Source organism: Tinamus guttatus, unplaced genomic scaffold (genome assembly GCF_059628265.1).
Source record: "Tinamus guttatus ecotype Peru unplaced genomic scaffold, ASM5962826v1 Tinamus_guttatus_pri_ptg000085l, whole genome shotgun sequence".
NCBI classification, from domain to species: Eukaryota; Metazoa; Chordata; class Aves; order Tinamiformes; family Tinamidae; genus Tinamus; species Tinamus guttatus.
The window spans coordinates 2,079,706-2,094,355 of record NW_028288619.1 but is presented as its reverse complement, the minus strand read 5'-3'; the positions used below and the strand labels follow the sequence as shown (position 1 = coordinate 2,094,355).

At 36.2% G+C, this 14,650-nt stretch overlaps 1 protein-coding gene and 1 long non-coding RNA gene across 2 annotated transcripts in view; one reads left to right on the top strand and one right to left on the bottom strand.

Annotated features, from left to right (window-relative positions):
* Positions 1-14,650, top strand: part of LOC148595589 (uncharacterized) — a 569,244-nt gene that overhangs the window by 250,734 nt on the left and 303,860 nt on the right. The window lies entirely within an intron of this gene.
* PHIP (PHIP subunit of CUL4-Ring ligase complex) overlaps positions 1-14,650 on the bottom strand; it is a 94,828-nt gene that overhangs the window by 4,430 nt on the left and 75,748 nt on the right. Inside the window, exons 28-37 of the mRNA XM_088520297.1 lie at positions 12,250-12,361; positions 11,972-12,033; positions 11,172-11,327; positions 9,265-9,385; positions 7,112-7,237; positions 4,768-4,840; positions 4,323-4,373; positions 3,862-4,011; positions 2,002-2,154; positions 520-683 (exon numbers count right to left, since the gene is read on the bottom strand). Of these exons, the coding sequence (XP_088376423.1) occupies positions 520-683; positions 2,002-2,154; positions 3,862-4,011; positions 4,323-4,373; positions 4,768-4,840; positions 7,112-7,237; positions 9,265-9,385; positions 11,172-11,327; positions 11,972-12,033; positions 12,250-12,361 (1,168 nt within the window). The remainder of the gene's footprint in view (positions 1-519; positions 684-2,001; positions 2,155-3,861; positions 4,012-4,322; positions 4,374-4,767; positions 4,841-7,111; positions 7,238-9,264; positions 9,386-11,171; positions 11,328-11,971; positions 12,034-12,249; positions 12,362-14,650) is intronic.

The window sequence follows — 14,650 nt, the reverse complement described above, 5'->3', positions numbered from 1 at the left end:
GAATAGCGGCATGTAAACTCCACGACCACTTTTTATTTTATAGGAATAAATAAAATTAAATTCTCATATCTAGGCTTGAGGGAGTAAATTGATCATTTCTGCATGAAATATGTTAAAAATGTGACATTTATTGTGGAAATTCAGGTAGTTGTAAGCCCCTGAAAAGCGGATCTCCAGCAAAGGATCTCAGCAAATGCTATAGTTATATGACAAGACATGATGCTACCGCTATCCTAACGATGCTGTTTTATTGCACATGTTTAGCAGTTACTCGAATTTTAAGCACTTACACTAGGATAGCTCTAGTTAAAGTTTAAAAATCTTCCACATCATAGGGTCATAGGGACTTGCATGTCAAATCTATCATTCTGCAATATAGGGAATAGTAAAGGAAGTATTAAAAAAAAAAAAAAAAAAAAGAAGAAGGAAGAAAAAACACCAAGTTCTAATACTTATCTAATATTTAGGCATGTCAAACTTGCAGAGTGTTTCATGAGCACTGTAAAGAAATGAATGTACCTGGATGCAACACTACTCGAAACGGAGCTGCTTCTACTTCTTTTCTTCCTTCGTTTCTTTATTGTGTTTCTTTTATGAAAACGTAGGGCAGATTTATAATCTGACAAAATAGAACTTATATGCTCCTCAAAGAAGGCAGAAAGGCGCAAGCTCATGCTGTAGATCTATAAAAAGAAAAGCCAGTAAATAAGCAAGTTCTACACTCTCCCAAACCATCATTACACTCCTTGATCATTACGCATAACTAGAAAAATATATTAACATGGAATAGCTCTAAGTAAATTTCAAGCCTATCTCCATGAACTTCCACCACTCCAGGCATAGGCTGGCACTGCCCAGTTTCGTGGCTTGGAACGGGCACTGTGACTGTGATCCACAAGCAGGAGAAAGGAAAGACCTGAAAAGCCATCCCTGCCCCAGCACTGTCCAACGGCCTTTCCAGAATGCATTCCCTTTAGCTTCAGCAGAACCACAAGTACAGACCCTTAAAGAAATTTATTTTGGCAAACCTATGGTCAAAATACCCCATTTTCTTTTGTGTTAAGTTACATCCATACACCATACATGGAATCAAAATTATCCCCAAAGTCCTGCCCTCTGATGCTGGCCAAAGGACAGGACGCTGAGTCCTAGGCACTCCAAGCGCTGACCAGTCTCCCTTGCTAAGTTGCTCTACTGAGGAATATGTCCCTGCGTTGTAAAGTTCTGATGACCCATCTGCCATTTAGAAGAGACGAACTTCAATAGCGGGGTGAATTTTTGTCGAACATCTGAATTTTTGTCTAATACCTAAACCACAGTCTCAGAAAAAAGATCTTCCCTGTGACACAGTACCCTTGATTACAAAAAGAAGGCACATTTGCAGCTTCCACTTCCACTGGGCTCTGCAACCTTCAATTTAATAGGAAATGGGAGCAGCAAGGCCCTTCAGCACCAGCTCAACAGCAGCAGCTTTACACGCTCATATTCTGTATAAGCAGCTCTGTTTCTCAGTTACCCTAAGTACTTTGTTACAATCTTATGAATCAATGAACAGCAGAGAATTTTTCTATCCACTCCTAATTCTACCTTACACAAACTTTGTTATTTTGGTTTTGTACAACTTCAGAAGTGGAGGAGTTGGGATTTGAGTTTTGTGTTTTGGTCTCTTCTCAGAGACATCAGTGAGATGTTACTACTGTTCATACAATCACATTCTCACAGAGCAACCCTTCAATGCAGTTCTGCCTCTAGATCCACTTTCAGGCTTATTTTCAAACTACACTTGGAGAGCATCAACACTTCAGACATTTAAGCACCATACATTCTTTTTCTTTCTTTATTGGATAAAGCTATTTTATTTAATCAAAAACATTCCTATTTGAACACCAGAAATAATGAAACTTGTTTTCAAAGCAATCAATTAGAGTATTTCTGTTGTTCTGTCTTGTATTTTTCAGTTAAGTTTTCTTACAAACAGAAATCACGAAAATGAAATCTTACCCTTGACCTTTTACTTGGCGTGTAGGCTTTGGAATTGCTGAAAATAAGTCGCACATCTTTACATAATTCCATTGGTGACTCATAGTTGCCAGCTTCCAACGTTTCTCTAACAGTAGCAAAATCCATTGGCGTGTCAATAATATCTCTATAATCCTGTTGCAAAATAGCAAAGCAGCCTATTACATTTTTTTTCCAAGTGACAATGTATCTTTTTTATTAAAATACGTTTATAAATGTTGATTTAAAACCATACTATCCTCTTCAAACAGGACCTCTTCAATAGGATAACTAAAAACAATTTGCTTCTTTTAGTCCTACATACTTGAATTCCTGGTAGACAAACTTAACAGGTGCTAGTTTAAATGCTAAGCCATATAAGATCTAATCAACTTTGTAAACAGATTTACCGGAATACATGACTCAGTTTTCTGGTTGCTGAACTACTGACATACCACAATGAAGATAAAGTGGAATATAAAAATGCAATGAAAAGCTCTCTGGATGGTTTAACAACTCAAACTTAATACTAAGCCTAAAATATAGTATCTTAAAAAAAAGTAAGTGTGAATAGTCTTTTGAACTTGATGCTAGTCTTTGTGCATCTCTGCTGAAACCTGAGTGCTTTCCCAAATGGAGACCTAGCAGTTTAGCAAAGCAATACTGAAACAAATGGGAAGTCTGCTGGCTTTAACAGCCTTCAAGTTAGAGCTATTTAAGGCTCTTCAAATCAATGATGGAGCGTTTTTTCCCCTAGATTACTGAGGAAACAGAGAGACATCCATATGACAAAAAGCTCAAAGATGCATTTAACAAAAGGTTAACTTAATCCATCAGAACTAATGGCACCTGCATGTGTGAGTCAGTGCCTCTGAATGAGAAAAAGATTTGTGAGCCCTGGGAAGCAGAGGGCTTGGGGCCTGAGGGTAACAAGGTGCTTCCCACCGCTCACTGTAGCACCAGAAACACACAGGGCAGCTTGCAGCTGGCTTTTCCTTTAGGTTACATCAAGCATTATGATGCCCAGTACCTAAAGAGGTGGCAAGACAGACAAAAGCAACTTCCCTCAAAAGCATTTATTTTCAGGCAGTGATTTACCTCTCAGTTAATCACCTCAGAATGATATCTTGAATAAAAACTTGAAATACACTGGGAAGAAAAGCACAGGGAAACTTTGCTTTGCTATTGAAAGTAAAACTAGCACTGTGAAAGACACCCGAGGCAAAAAGACTTCTGTGTTAAAATGCTCTATAATTACAACTGGCCTTGCATGGCTACCTGAATTGCACTGAAATCACCCAGGTAGAAAGTGAAATTTGGAAAAAAAAAAAAAAAAAATTTACTTCAGTTAATATTTCACTACATTTTTTTCTGTGAACTGAGACTTATGAGAAACAAAAAAGAAGTAATTTTTCTCCAGCAGCCCAGACAACTGTTACAATAGTTTATTTTCTCTTTCTTAAATGGAGGACAAAATAAAAGTGCCATGACATTATTTGTCACAAGCAACAATCAAATATCGTATTTGCAACTGCAGCACCTGCTTTCCACACAAAAAGTGCATCTTCGTTACACAAGTTTTAATTTACTTAAGAACTAAGACATCCCTCAACATAAAATATTTTGCAATTCAGGTATTTAAAGAGAGCAGGTATGAACAGTTTATTGTGAAATTACTTTAAAAAAGACAATGATAAACTATATTAGCAGGTGACAGCCAAGCCAACTGATAACAAAATTGCTGGTAATAGAGCTGCTTGAAGTTTCAATTGGCAGAGTTGGAAAAACAGTCAGAATTAGCAAAAATGAAACGAAGATTAATCCTTCTATTCTAAATCTACCTTGCTATTCTAAAACACTCACTGGATATTCAAGGAGGTCCACTGGTTGTCGAAATGGTTCAGAGTCTTCACACTGAAAAATGAGATTTAGCAGCTCCTGGCACTGCTTCTTCCATGACTGAATGTCGTATGACTGAGCTCTGTTGCGCAGCCGCCGCTTCGGCTGATGATCCTGAAATGACAATATTGTCTGCTGTATATAAAATAAACCCAGCTATTTTGACAAAACGGAAAGAAAAACGTACACTGCAGGATATAAATTCTGAATAAATGTGCCACAGCACAGATAGAATTCTTTTTACATTCCACAGTCCATTGGAACAGTACTTCAGTCACTGGAAGTTCAGCACTTCCCAAAAGCTGAAACCGTATGATAATAAAACATTTTCAGTTTTAAACCCTTTCTTTACAAACACATTTCAAATTGTTTGCAGAGGTAAAAATCATTAAACAAGCAAAATGAAAAAAAACACATGATCTTACCTTTCTTTTTCTAGTAGAAGTCCCTGGCACATTTGTATCTTTCTCTTCTTCCTTTGAGCAAGATAATGAGTCGCATAAAAAGGTTAAAAGAAATATAAACACATATGAGAAGCCGAGCCCTTTTAAACTTCACTTATAGTTGAGTCTTTGCCATTACATCCCTGTGCTTTGGAAAGCATTTCATATGACTGTCAGTTTTGAAAACCTCTCAGAAGTCTACAGAACCCCCATAACTTCTCCAGTAAAGCTCTGGAACTCGCTGCTCTACAGGGGAGGAAGATGGATTTTTACCAGTTTCCCGGCTGACAAGAAGAAATTGCTGATGAAAATGACTCCCTACTCCCTTACACTAACTGAACTCAGCACTTGGATATCAAGCAGGACAGCGACATCAGTCCCATTTCTGCAGTGCAGCAATGCCCATGTCCAAGACACAAGCACTCACCTCATCCGAGTCGGACAGCACCTTCTTCTTCATTGCGTTGTATAACGGGATTATATCGTAGCAACTCTGGTCTCTGCGGAACAACGACACACATTAACATCGATTCTTCATCTCGCTCCGTAACACCAACTATATTTTGACTAGGAAAGGGAAAATATTTATCAAGTCATTCCCAAATAAACTGATCAATGCCACAAGAACATTAAAAGGAATGTTAGCAGTAAGAAAAGCTGATTTTGATAAAAAAGCTGCAATATATTTTCTGAGCTTCCTAAGATACAGGCCACATAACAGTGTCAAGGTTTTAAAACTAAACTATGGCTCTTATCAGCATTAGAAAAATCCAAAACTTATCACATAAAAGACTGTTGGGCTCTTGCTTTAAGACCACTACACCATTACAGGAACCACTGTAATGTAATATTCACATATAAGAAGTTAGACAAATAAATACTGTTTTCCAAAGGACTATGACCACTGCCATTGTTTATAGACCTAATTCAGGAAAACATACATCTAATTTTGATTCTTGTGTAACACGTCAAACTTCTACAAACCCTGCAATAGTAAACAAAAAAGAAACCCCAAAGGATGTTTTACTATGTAGCAGCTACTACTACGTAAAGTCACCCCCCACAAAAACAAATTAAAAATTAAAAAATAAAAAAACAGTAAGCAACTATTACGTACCCATAATACATGTTAATGTAAATACGATGGTAAAGGAGGAGAAGGAGTAATAAACAAAACAATTAGGATTTTTGTTTTTTAAAGGGCTTAAATAACTTACAGACTAACCCTTTGAGAGGTATTCAGGTATTTCAATCTCACTAGAACCACAGAATCAGCCTGCAGTGCTTTTTAGTAAAGTTAGATCCCTAAAAATCTCTGGAAATTCTTGCTTTGTCTGCATCACCGTTCACTGGTTAAATTAGCATATTAACAGGCACAAGCTAAAGTGGTAATAGGTCATTATTGAATAATATACATCTGTTGCACTAATTCAACATCATCAGTTAGAAACGCACAGTCTGAAAAACCATGAGCTCATTAATTAACTAAGAACAGCCACTGAGGAGCAAAGATGTTAGAGAATAAAATTAGAAATAAGGAAGCTCTTTAAATGTGCACCTACTACTAAAGATGTGCTGCACTAAACTTGCAGTGGCTGAAGCATTTCTAAATACTCTCCAGTATTTCACCTTCCAGCTAATATCAGAATCGAAATGCACACGTGAAAAATAAGATTTATGTAAGGAGTAACAATCTTATTTTCAAATAAGTATGTGTGGTTTTAGTTATCAGAAAAAAATGTAGTACCTATGTTTTATAAGCAAACATAAAAACTCAAAAGAAACAATACCCCATGTTACACCGAGTAACTCTTTCAACATGTTAATCTCAGTATGAAAAATGTCACATTTTTCACTGTGCCCAAGAAAATCCAAACAGTGGAGACACTCTGCAAGCCCTCAGGAGCTCCGGTCTGGGGATGTCACTGGGTGCGAGAGCTCTGACATTTCTCACCAACCTCATCTCTCTCTTAACAAAGACATAAAACCCACTGAAAGACAAGAGCCCTTTAATTGTTCTACATGAAAAAAATTACTTGTAAACTGAGACCTGCTTTCCCATGACAGCCTTTCTCTGTTGGTGAAACGGGAGTTTTTTAAACAAAAAGGTTTTCTGTAAGAATTCAGTAGAATTTTTATAAAAATTATAAAAGCATCGCAATATTTTTGCCCCTCTCCCCCCCTTTTTTTTTTTAAATCAACTACAAAGACTCCTGATTTTTCATTCTGCATGTCAAATACCATTTCCAATCAGGTTGTAACAGTTATAAAGACTTTAGAATTCAATTATCATAATAATATTAATATATGCAATATTAAAAGTTAAAATTAGACTTAAAGCACCTACGAGCGTACATATCATTGCAAAAAAAATATTCAGACGCACTTCTATCAATGAAAGTAAAAAAACATTCTATATCAATCCACCACAATATATGTTCTTCTGGTTGGTTCATTTCTGCTTTAAATGATTTCTTCACAGTCTTTATGCTCATTGAAAAAACAAACCTATTTGGCAGCCTTTGTTAAAATTTCATTTTAAAACTGCAAAATCCACCTTATTTTTTTCATTATTAAATTCTTTTATTTTTAGCCTGTATTGTATCAACTTCTATACAAATTTTATTGTATTTTGCATATTTACGTGCTCTTCTTTTGTCAGCACAAACTTTGTCCATTTCTTGAACTACCCTGTTGTAAAATTCAGTTTTCAAAAAGCTAAATACTTGGGTAAGAAACAGGGGGGCCATGAGAAGTCCCAAGTAACTCACTTGATGAAGTGCAGCAGCAGATCCGTGACAAACTTGGCCGATTTGACGATGGGGCTGCCGGGCTCGTTGAAGGTGCGCGTGTTGTGTTCTATGTATCGCACCTCCCACATCAACGACGAGAGCCGCCTGGGCACCAAAGGACAGGAGAGAGGACGAAAACAGCATCAAGCAGGGTACGTTTGTAGTGGTGTGTATGGCGTGGAGGAAAATCCTTACAGGATTCCTCTAATGCACTGCCCCATTCATCACTAAATCGGAAAAAAACAAACTCCCAGATAACGCGAGGAGCAGCAGGCAGCGTCCTCAGGCTCCTGCTCTCGTGCACATCCTGTGGTAAACATGCAAATGCCTTTAAAAATGTACGGCTTGTGCTCCTCAGAAAAATTCAGCTGGCAATCTTTAGCGTTTATTATCCCTTTATGATATGCATAACTCAGCATAAATCAACTCTTAAGTCACAGCTGAGGACAGAAAAATAGTCCTAAAAAGTACTAAAATTACACATTTTTTTCTAACAGCTGGACAATGATCGGAGTTCACCACCACCCTTTACATAGCTCTGATTTAATGACCTATCTACAGAATAACAACAACAGTTATGAAAAAGTGGCATATTCAAATAAAAACAGGTGAAAAAAAAAGATTTTAAAGTGATCTACAAAGATGCAATAATGACATTATTTCCTTAGAAAAATCACAAACCCCACAGAAGCTACAAATATATACATAATCTTCCACTTCTATACTAGCAAAATGCAACAAAAGAAGGAAAACTCTGCAGAGTTTGTTTTCAAAAGGGCAGAGTGAAGTGGGGAATCATTTAACATGTTTAATGTACCATAAGCACTTAGATGCAATTTAATTGCACTTGTGGGTCAAACATTGTGGTCTAAAACATGAAGAAATGATGGGGATGGAAGGACATTTTTTATTTGCTCATTTTGTTATTTACATTCAGATATGCTAAAATTTCCTTTTTCATAAAGAAGAATATGATCCAAGGTAAGCCTCACGAAAAGCTACCCAGGACATCACAGGCAGTATGAATAATCTCTCCTGCAGAAAGTAAAAAAAGTTTTTACTGGAAAACAGAATATATGGCAGAATACAACGCTCCTACTACCTACCAGGCTTTGGCAATATTACAAACCAGTAAAAAATGGTTTAGTAAAGAAGGTATGCTAATTACCAACTGCTTACACACTTTTGATCAAATAAATAAAACAAAATGATTAAAAAATTCTTTGCCATTTGTGATTCCCACGAGGTACAGTATGAAAGTAAGACCTGAATTATTTGCATATTATAGAACTAACATGGAACAATACACATGCACTAAGGCCTTATACTGTGTAACAGATAAGGTTTTTTGAAATTGCATAAGCAATTTTGTTTTGGGGTACTACCTTTGCATATTATTAGAGAAAAAGCACCACAAATTAACTTTCAAATTTCACCCAAAGCAGCACGCTATCCATATGTGCCCAATGCAAATAGTAGAGGGAGAACAGTTTTAAATAATACATTTTTCAAGAATCCAAAGAAAACAAGAATTTTAAATGAATATGCTCCAACTTGGATTACATTTACTACTACTACGAAAAAGTATTGCTTGCAATTACAACTTTGGAAAACAATTCCAAAGTTACAGTTCCAATCAACAGCTATTTCTTGTTACTATCCAATCAAATAACATAAATTATTGGTCTTGACATTCTAAAATCTTAGTGAGTTTTCTGTGTGCTTACTGAAATCAACAATGCAAGATTTTAAACTACAGAAGGTAAGTAAGGATTGACATCTCAGGTTTCTCTTATTAAATTTTAAAAAAATAATTAAATGGAAACTTAATTCTTTTGACTAAAATCACTTTAAAGACCTAATCTCTGCTTCCGCAATTTCAATCTCACACAGAGCTAGTTCAATTGTATGAGCAGAAACTTGCATATTGTGTTGTTATAAAATGCATTTTGCAGAAGAGATTTGCAATCCCTTTTAACGTTTTATAAAATAAAAACCTCCATGAAGGATAGGTGAGACAAATCCTTGAAAGAGAACACCCGAACCCATCTCCTAGTCAGGAATTACAAGACAACAGCTATCGAAAACACAGTTGACAGTGTTTCCCAGTAGTAACTGAGACTTGATCTAACCTGTAAAATCTGCTTTCCAGTCTTTGCTTAATGGTACTGAGATCCGTGGGATAGGCCACCACAGTGCAATACATCGGGTAAGCCTGAAGATCCACAGGTGCAACAAATGCAGACGCAATATCTACACAGAAAGGAAATGCAGTTACATATACAAAACCATTCCCTATTGCAGTCTTAACATCCCCTCACCCACACAACATGGTATTTCTTCATGTTCAAAATACACAGCAATTACCCAACAAAATTAAGATATGAAGCTCAATAAGGTTAGCAATGAGATGGACTAATTTTACTTGATTTTATATTGCTACTCTCCCAAGCTCAAAAAAAGCAATTAATTAAATTCTTATCATAAAGCTACAGCCTCATTTCAGTCTCAGTAAGATGCGAAATAAAAAAACACAAAACAAACACAAAATAAAACCAAACCATAACCTCCTGGCCCCACCAAAAAACAAAGCTGCCTTCTCAAGTCGATGAATCCCTAGAGTAATCTTAGTCTGTACACCTACAGAATTCCCTTTTCTCCTCCTATGGTTAGGAGCATCACATGTGCTCAGGCACATCATTCCAACACCCTATACCTCAAAAGAAAATACAGGAATACAAACGCAGCTTTAAAACTTTGAAGTCTCTCTAAAGCCTTTAAAAACAGAAGATATGTTGTTGCTAAACAGACTGTTCTTCTGTTAAAAACTGTTTACTTACTCTTAGGCATGCTCTAGCAACTGGTACTCTGTACACATATGAACCATATATATTATAGTTAAATCCCAAGCTAAACAGTATGTCATTTGACATATTGCAAAATACAAAACCATTACTGCTAGGTGGTATACATATTGAATACAATTAAAATCTTACACTTTTTTTTATATTTCTGAAATTTGGATTAATACAGTGTTACAGATACTGTCTTTCAGAAGCAAAAAAAATATTTCTTATGCAGCCTGTCACCAAAGAAATCATAATGCAAGTTATTTAGGTATTAGAAATATTTCAAGATTATGAGTTTGGGGGATTTGTTTTTGAATCTTAAGTGTTTTACCTTTCATTATGCACTTCAGATTCAGTTAAAATAAAAAAAATCAAAAAAAATCTCTGACAATTGCTGTAGCTCCTGACCACCATTACCCACATGACTAACGCTGCTGTTCAAGGGTACTCTCAGCACAGAGCTCAGCACAGCTCTGTGATCCTGCCTCCGTCCTGCCTAACACATCTCCTCCTGATGTTCCCCCTGTTTGATCATGTACATGTCTCTGCTTCGTTATACGCTTGACAATTATTTTTTCAAAAGTTGGCTGTAAAGAGTAATTGCTCTACAACATATTAACAGAAAGAGATTTTTCACAAGTTTAGCAATTACTTTATCCTCAATGTTTTGCTTTTAATAAGTGTCTCTTCTGCTTTTCAGATGTTAGTGGATGGGGGAAAAGTGGAAAAAAGGAAATTAAAAAGGCTAATAAAAGAAACATCTACATATGGGTGTCCATTCTGTAGGTAAGTACCTAGCAGTCTTCTTTCTGCTTGTCATATAGCTAATGTTTTGCTCATTATAAGACTGATAATTTTAACTCTAAGTGATTCTGGTACTCAAAAATCAAGCGCTTGTTTATAGCATGATAAATAAATAAATAAATAAAGTGTCTTGGATATGTCACATTATCTCTCAAAAAGTAGTTATCTTTGAAAATAGGAGAAAATTTAGGTTTTAAACGTACTTGCACTATAATTTTTTTTTTAAAAAAATACACACTGCAAAAATTTTGTTTTAGCTAATCAAGAGACAAAAATATATTTTCTACAGCCTAAGCAGTTACTGATTTATGCAAATTTGAAAATATACATCAGCACAGTCTACAAAATTTAGTATGAGGATGTTTCCAGTATTAAACGGTATTTACCTAGAGTCATAAGCTGGTTTATCCCTGCAATAATTCTGTCGCACTCTTCATCTCGGGTCCTGGAACCCCACTCTCCATCCAGAGGTTTGTAGAGCAGCGTTCTACGTTCATCGTCTGTTAAAGGAACACTTGTTCCCAATTCTTCTGGAAATACGGCTAAAATGAAACATGAAAACTAAATAAAGCATCTTGTGTAATCTTGTGTAATATATACACACCTATTCAAACAACCAAAATTAATACTGAGATACATAATATCATTCTACTAAACAAAAGAAATCCATAGCTCTTGTTCTGCTCAAAAATTTGCTCTGGACCACGCCGGGAGCAAATCTATTACCATGATACTATTACCAGAGCACCCACAGATGCACGTTGCACCTTCAATGCACGGAACATCTGCTGGCTTCCTGACAGCTCTCAGAGCACCCAGCTGCCCCCAGGCTTATGTGAGGCACGGGTTCCCTTTCAAGTCCCAGTTTCTAACTGCATAAAAAGACCCCCTGTTATATCTTTGCTTGTATTTCTGGCTATTTCCAACATATAGCCATGCTTATATGCAAAAAAAAAAAAAAAAAAAAAAAAAGAAAAAAAAGGACATATACTTTTTTTTTTTCAAGGAAAGATGGCAATTCATTTACATGTACCCTTATGTAATTACTATCTTCAGGAACAAATGATTTGTGGGTTCCTCCCCTTTACCCCTTCCGGCCCAGCAGATTTACAACTATTTTGTTGACACAATTTTCCCCCTTTTTTAGACACTTTCTTAAGGCGAATTAAATGATTATGTTTCATACCGTTACTTGGTATCAGCTCCATGTCCCAAGGACTCATCTTCTCAGTATCCCCATTGTCCCAGCTTGAAAATAACCACATTACAATTTACCTACTAATAATGCTCAAACAACGTAATTAGTTAATGATTGTAATAATAACATTTCTATATACGATAAAGTTTTATAATAAACTAGCATAGTGAGATGCATGACTCAATTTAATGAAAGCATCTTACTTCAATCAGTTTGTCAAATGGAATATGTAATGAAAACAAAAGATTGAAGAGAAGTTTTCTAACCAGACATTGTAGCACTGGAACAAGCTATCAGGATAATCGGGCTGAAGAGGTTCCTGGCTTTCAATTGTTCCAAACCACCAGGCATCATCTATCACTGACCGGAAACGATCACCTAGGTAGAAACACAAAACCATTTCAACAACACAAGGCACCTCATTCGTCTCAAGAACACCAGCTTTTAGACACCTCTGGATTGATCTTGAGAACAGAACCAAACTTGCACCACTGGGCATATATGGCTTATAATCACATCTTTTTTAACAATATTAGTAAATTATTTCTGGAGGCTGCTTTAAAATCATAACAAAACAGTTATTAATATATAAGTAATTAATGATTTGAACATATCTATATAACCAATTTATATAAATTTACTTCTTAAACACAGATAAAGTTAAGATATTTCAATGCTGTAACTCCTTTAAAACTAAAATCTACTTGTATTAAATATTACAGGCTTCCTTCAATTAACTGCATTCTGTGACATTTCTGCATAGGGAATACTTCTATATGCTACAGAGCTCCTCCTCTTGGGTCTGAAAAGTTTTTTTTTTTATTTCCTTGTATAAGCAGCTCCTTAATTTAACTCAAAGGTTCATTTCCTTTGCTACACAGGTGATATGACTAATATAAAATAGATTTATTTAATCTCTTTTAAAAGGTTAGCAATCATTTACTATAACATGAAACAGTTTCATAAAAACATCCACAAAACTGAGAAAAAAAAAAGCTGAGAAACACATTAGAAAGAAAAACAATATAACATGCTAAAATAAAACTGTCATCCATTCTAACATCTTCCATAGCACACACCACAGAATTCAGGAACAAATGTTCAGTTCATTCGATCCAAGAATAAAGGTAATTTAAATTTGACATTTCAAGAACTGCGCTTTCTTTTAATGCAATTTGAGGAATATATGCACACTTTCTCAACTGCTGCAATGTTTATCCTATTTCTATATATCCACACGAAGGGAGAAAACTTTATTTTCTGGACTTCTGGCTTTCATTAATAGTGCTGAATGAAACAGAACAAAAGTACAGGAAATATCTAAAAAGCAGATAAAGTAAGTAACAGTTGAATTTTTTTTTATTTCATAGGAATGAGCCACTTCTAAGAGCTGTTAAGAAAAAGACTCCTAGCATGGCATTCCCTAGTGATCTAGTGACCAAAGATCAAGATGTTAGCTTGATGAAATACATGTTGAACCTACAGTGGCTGCTATATAAGGAACAGACATTCAGCAATCTTAGTGGAATAGGTTTTAGCCCAAGTACCAGTACTCTTGTGAAACCACATGTAATAATACAACAAATACATGCAATGAGAATCTCAGTAGAAATAAGGTAATATCACTTCTCAAATTTCAGAAGTATATTTCTTTCTAAAAGCATTCATTTATGTTAATATATAGATATATTTTAATACCAAAGAACTCTATGATCTTTTTATAAATATATGAGAGTTTAGCAAAAGTGTTTCTTAAAAACACAAATACAAAAAACATACCGCAAAAAAACGTAACCAAGGATTGCTATCAATACACTATGATGAAAGCCAAAACCATACAGGACAAGACTGGACAAGTTTAAAAGCTCAATGCTTTAATAACCTACAAAAATGTAGGCCAAATTATTTCATTACCAGTGACCAGTACAAATAACAGCTATAAAACCACTGGTTTGTAGACTAAGTGGCAGAAATCACAGAATAATGAAAAAGACAGCAACGGGAGTCCTGAGAAGACAAACTAGCAACCAGATGATTTGAAAAGATGATCAGATGAAAAGATGATTGCTGAAGAGCTATGATAACAGTTCAGAAGACCTGGGTAGATCAGAAGGAATCTGAGGATTTCATATTGAACCAATTCGACACATACAGGAACAATTTCATTCACAGTACAGTATATACTTCCAAAGAGAAAGGATGTTCTATTTCCAAGGAACATTTCCACATTGTGTTCCACTCTGGGATAAAACAGCCTACGACTCGCTTAAGAACATAAGCGCACACTACTGAAACAGCCCAAGTGTCAGCGACATGGCAGCACTTCAGAAGTTTGCTGCAAGAGCAAGTCTGGCGTTAACAACACTTTGTGCCATCCCTACTGCAGCACGTCCCGTGCTTTCACACGGGGGACGGTCTCACCCTGCTCACAGCCCCAGCAGTGGGGCTGCGCGCCCAGCCCCTACACAGGCCGCAGTGCCCCTGGCCACTGGTAGCGTTTGCGTGAGGGCTGCATAAAAGGCTCTGGCTCTCCTCACTCTCCCACGCAGTTCTGATTCTTTCCACGCTTCTAAGTTTCTGAAAGTGTGCTTACCAGCCTGGGAAGGAGCTGCTCTCTATGCCCTGCTAGTGCCAAGAACCACAAGGGTGGCACTGCTAGGCTCCTGC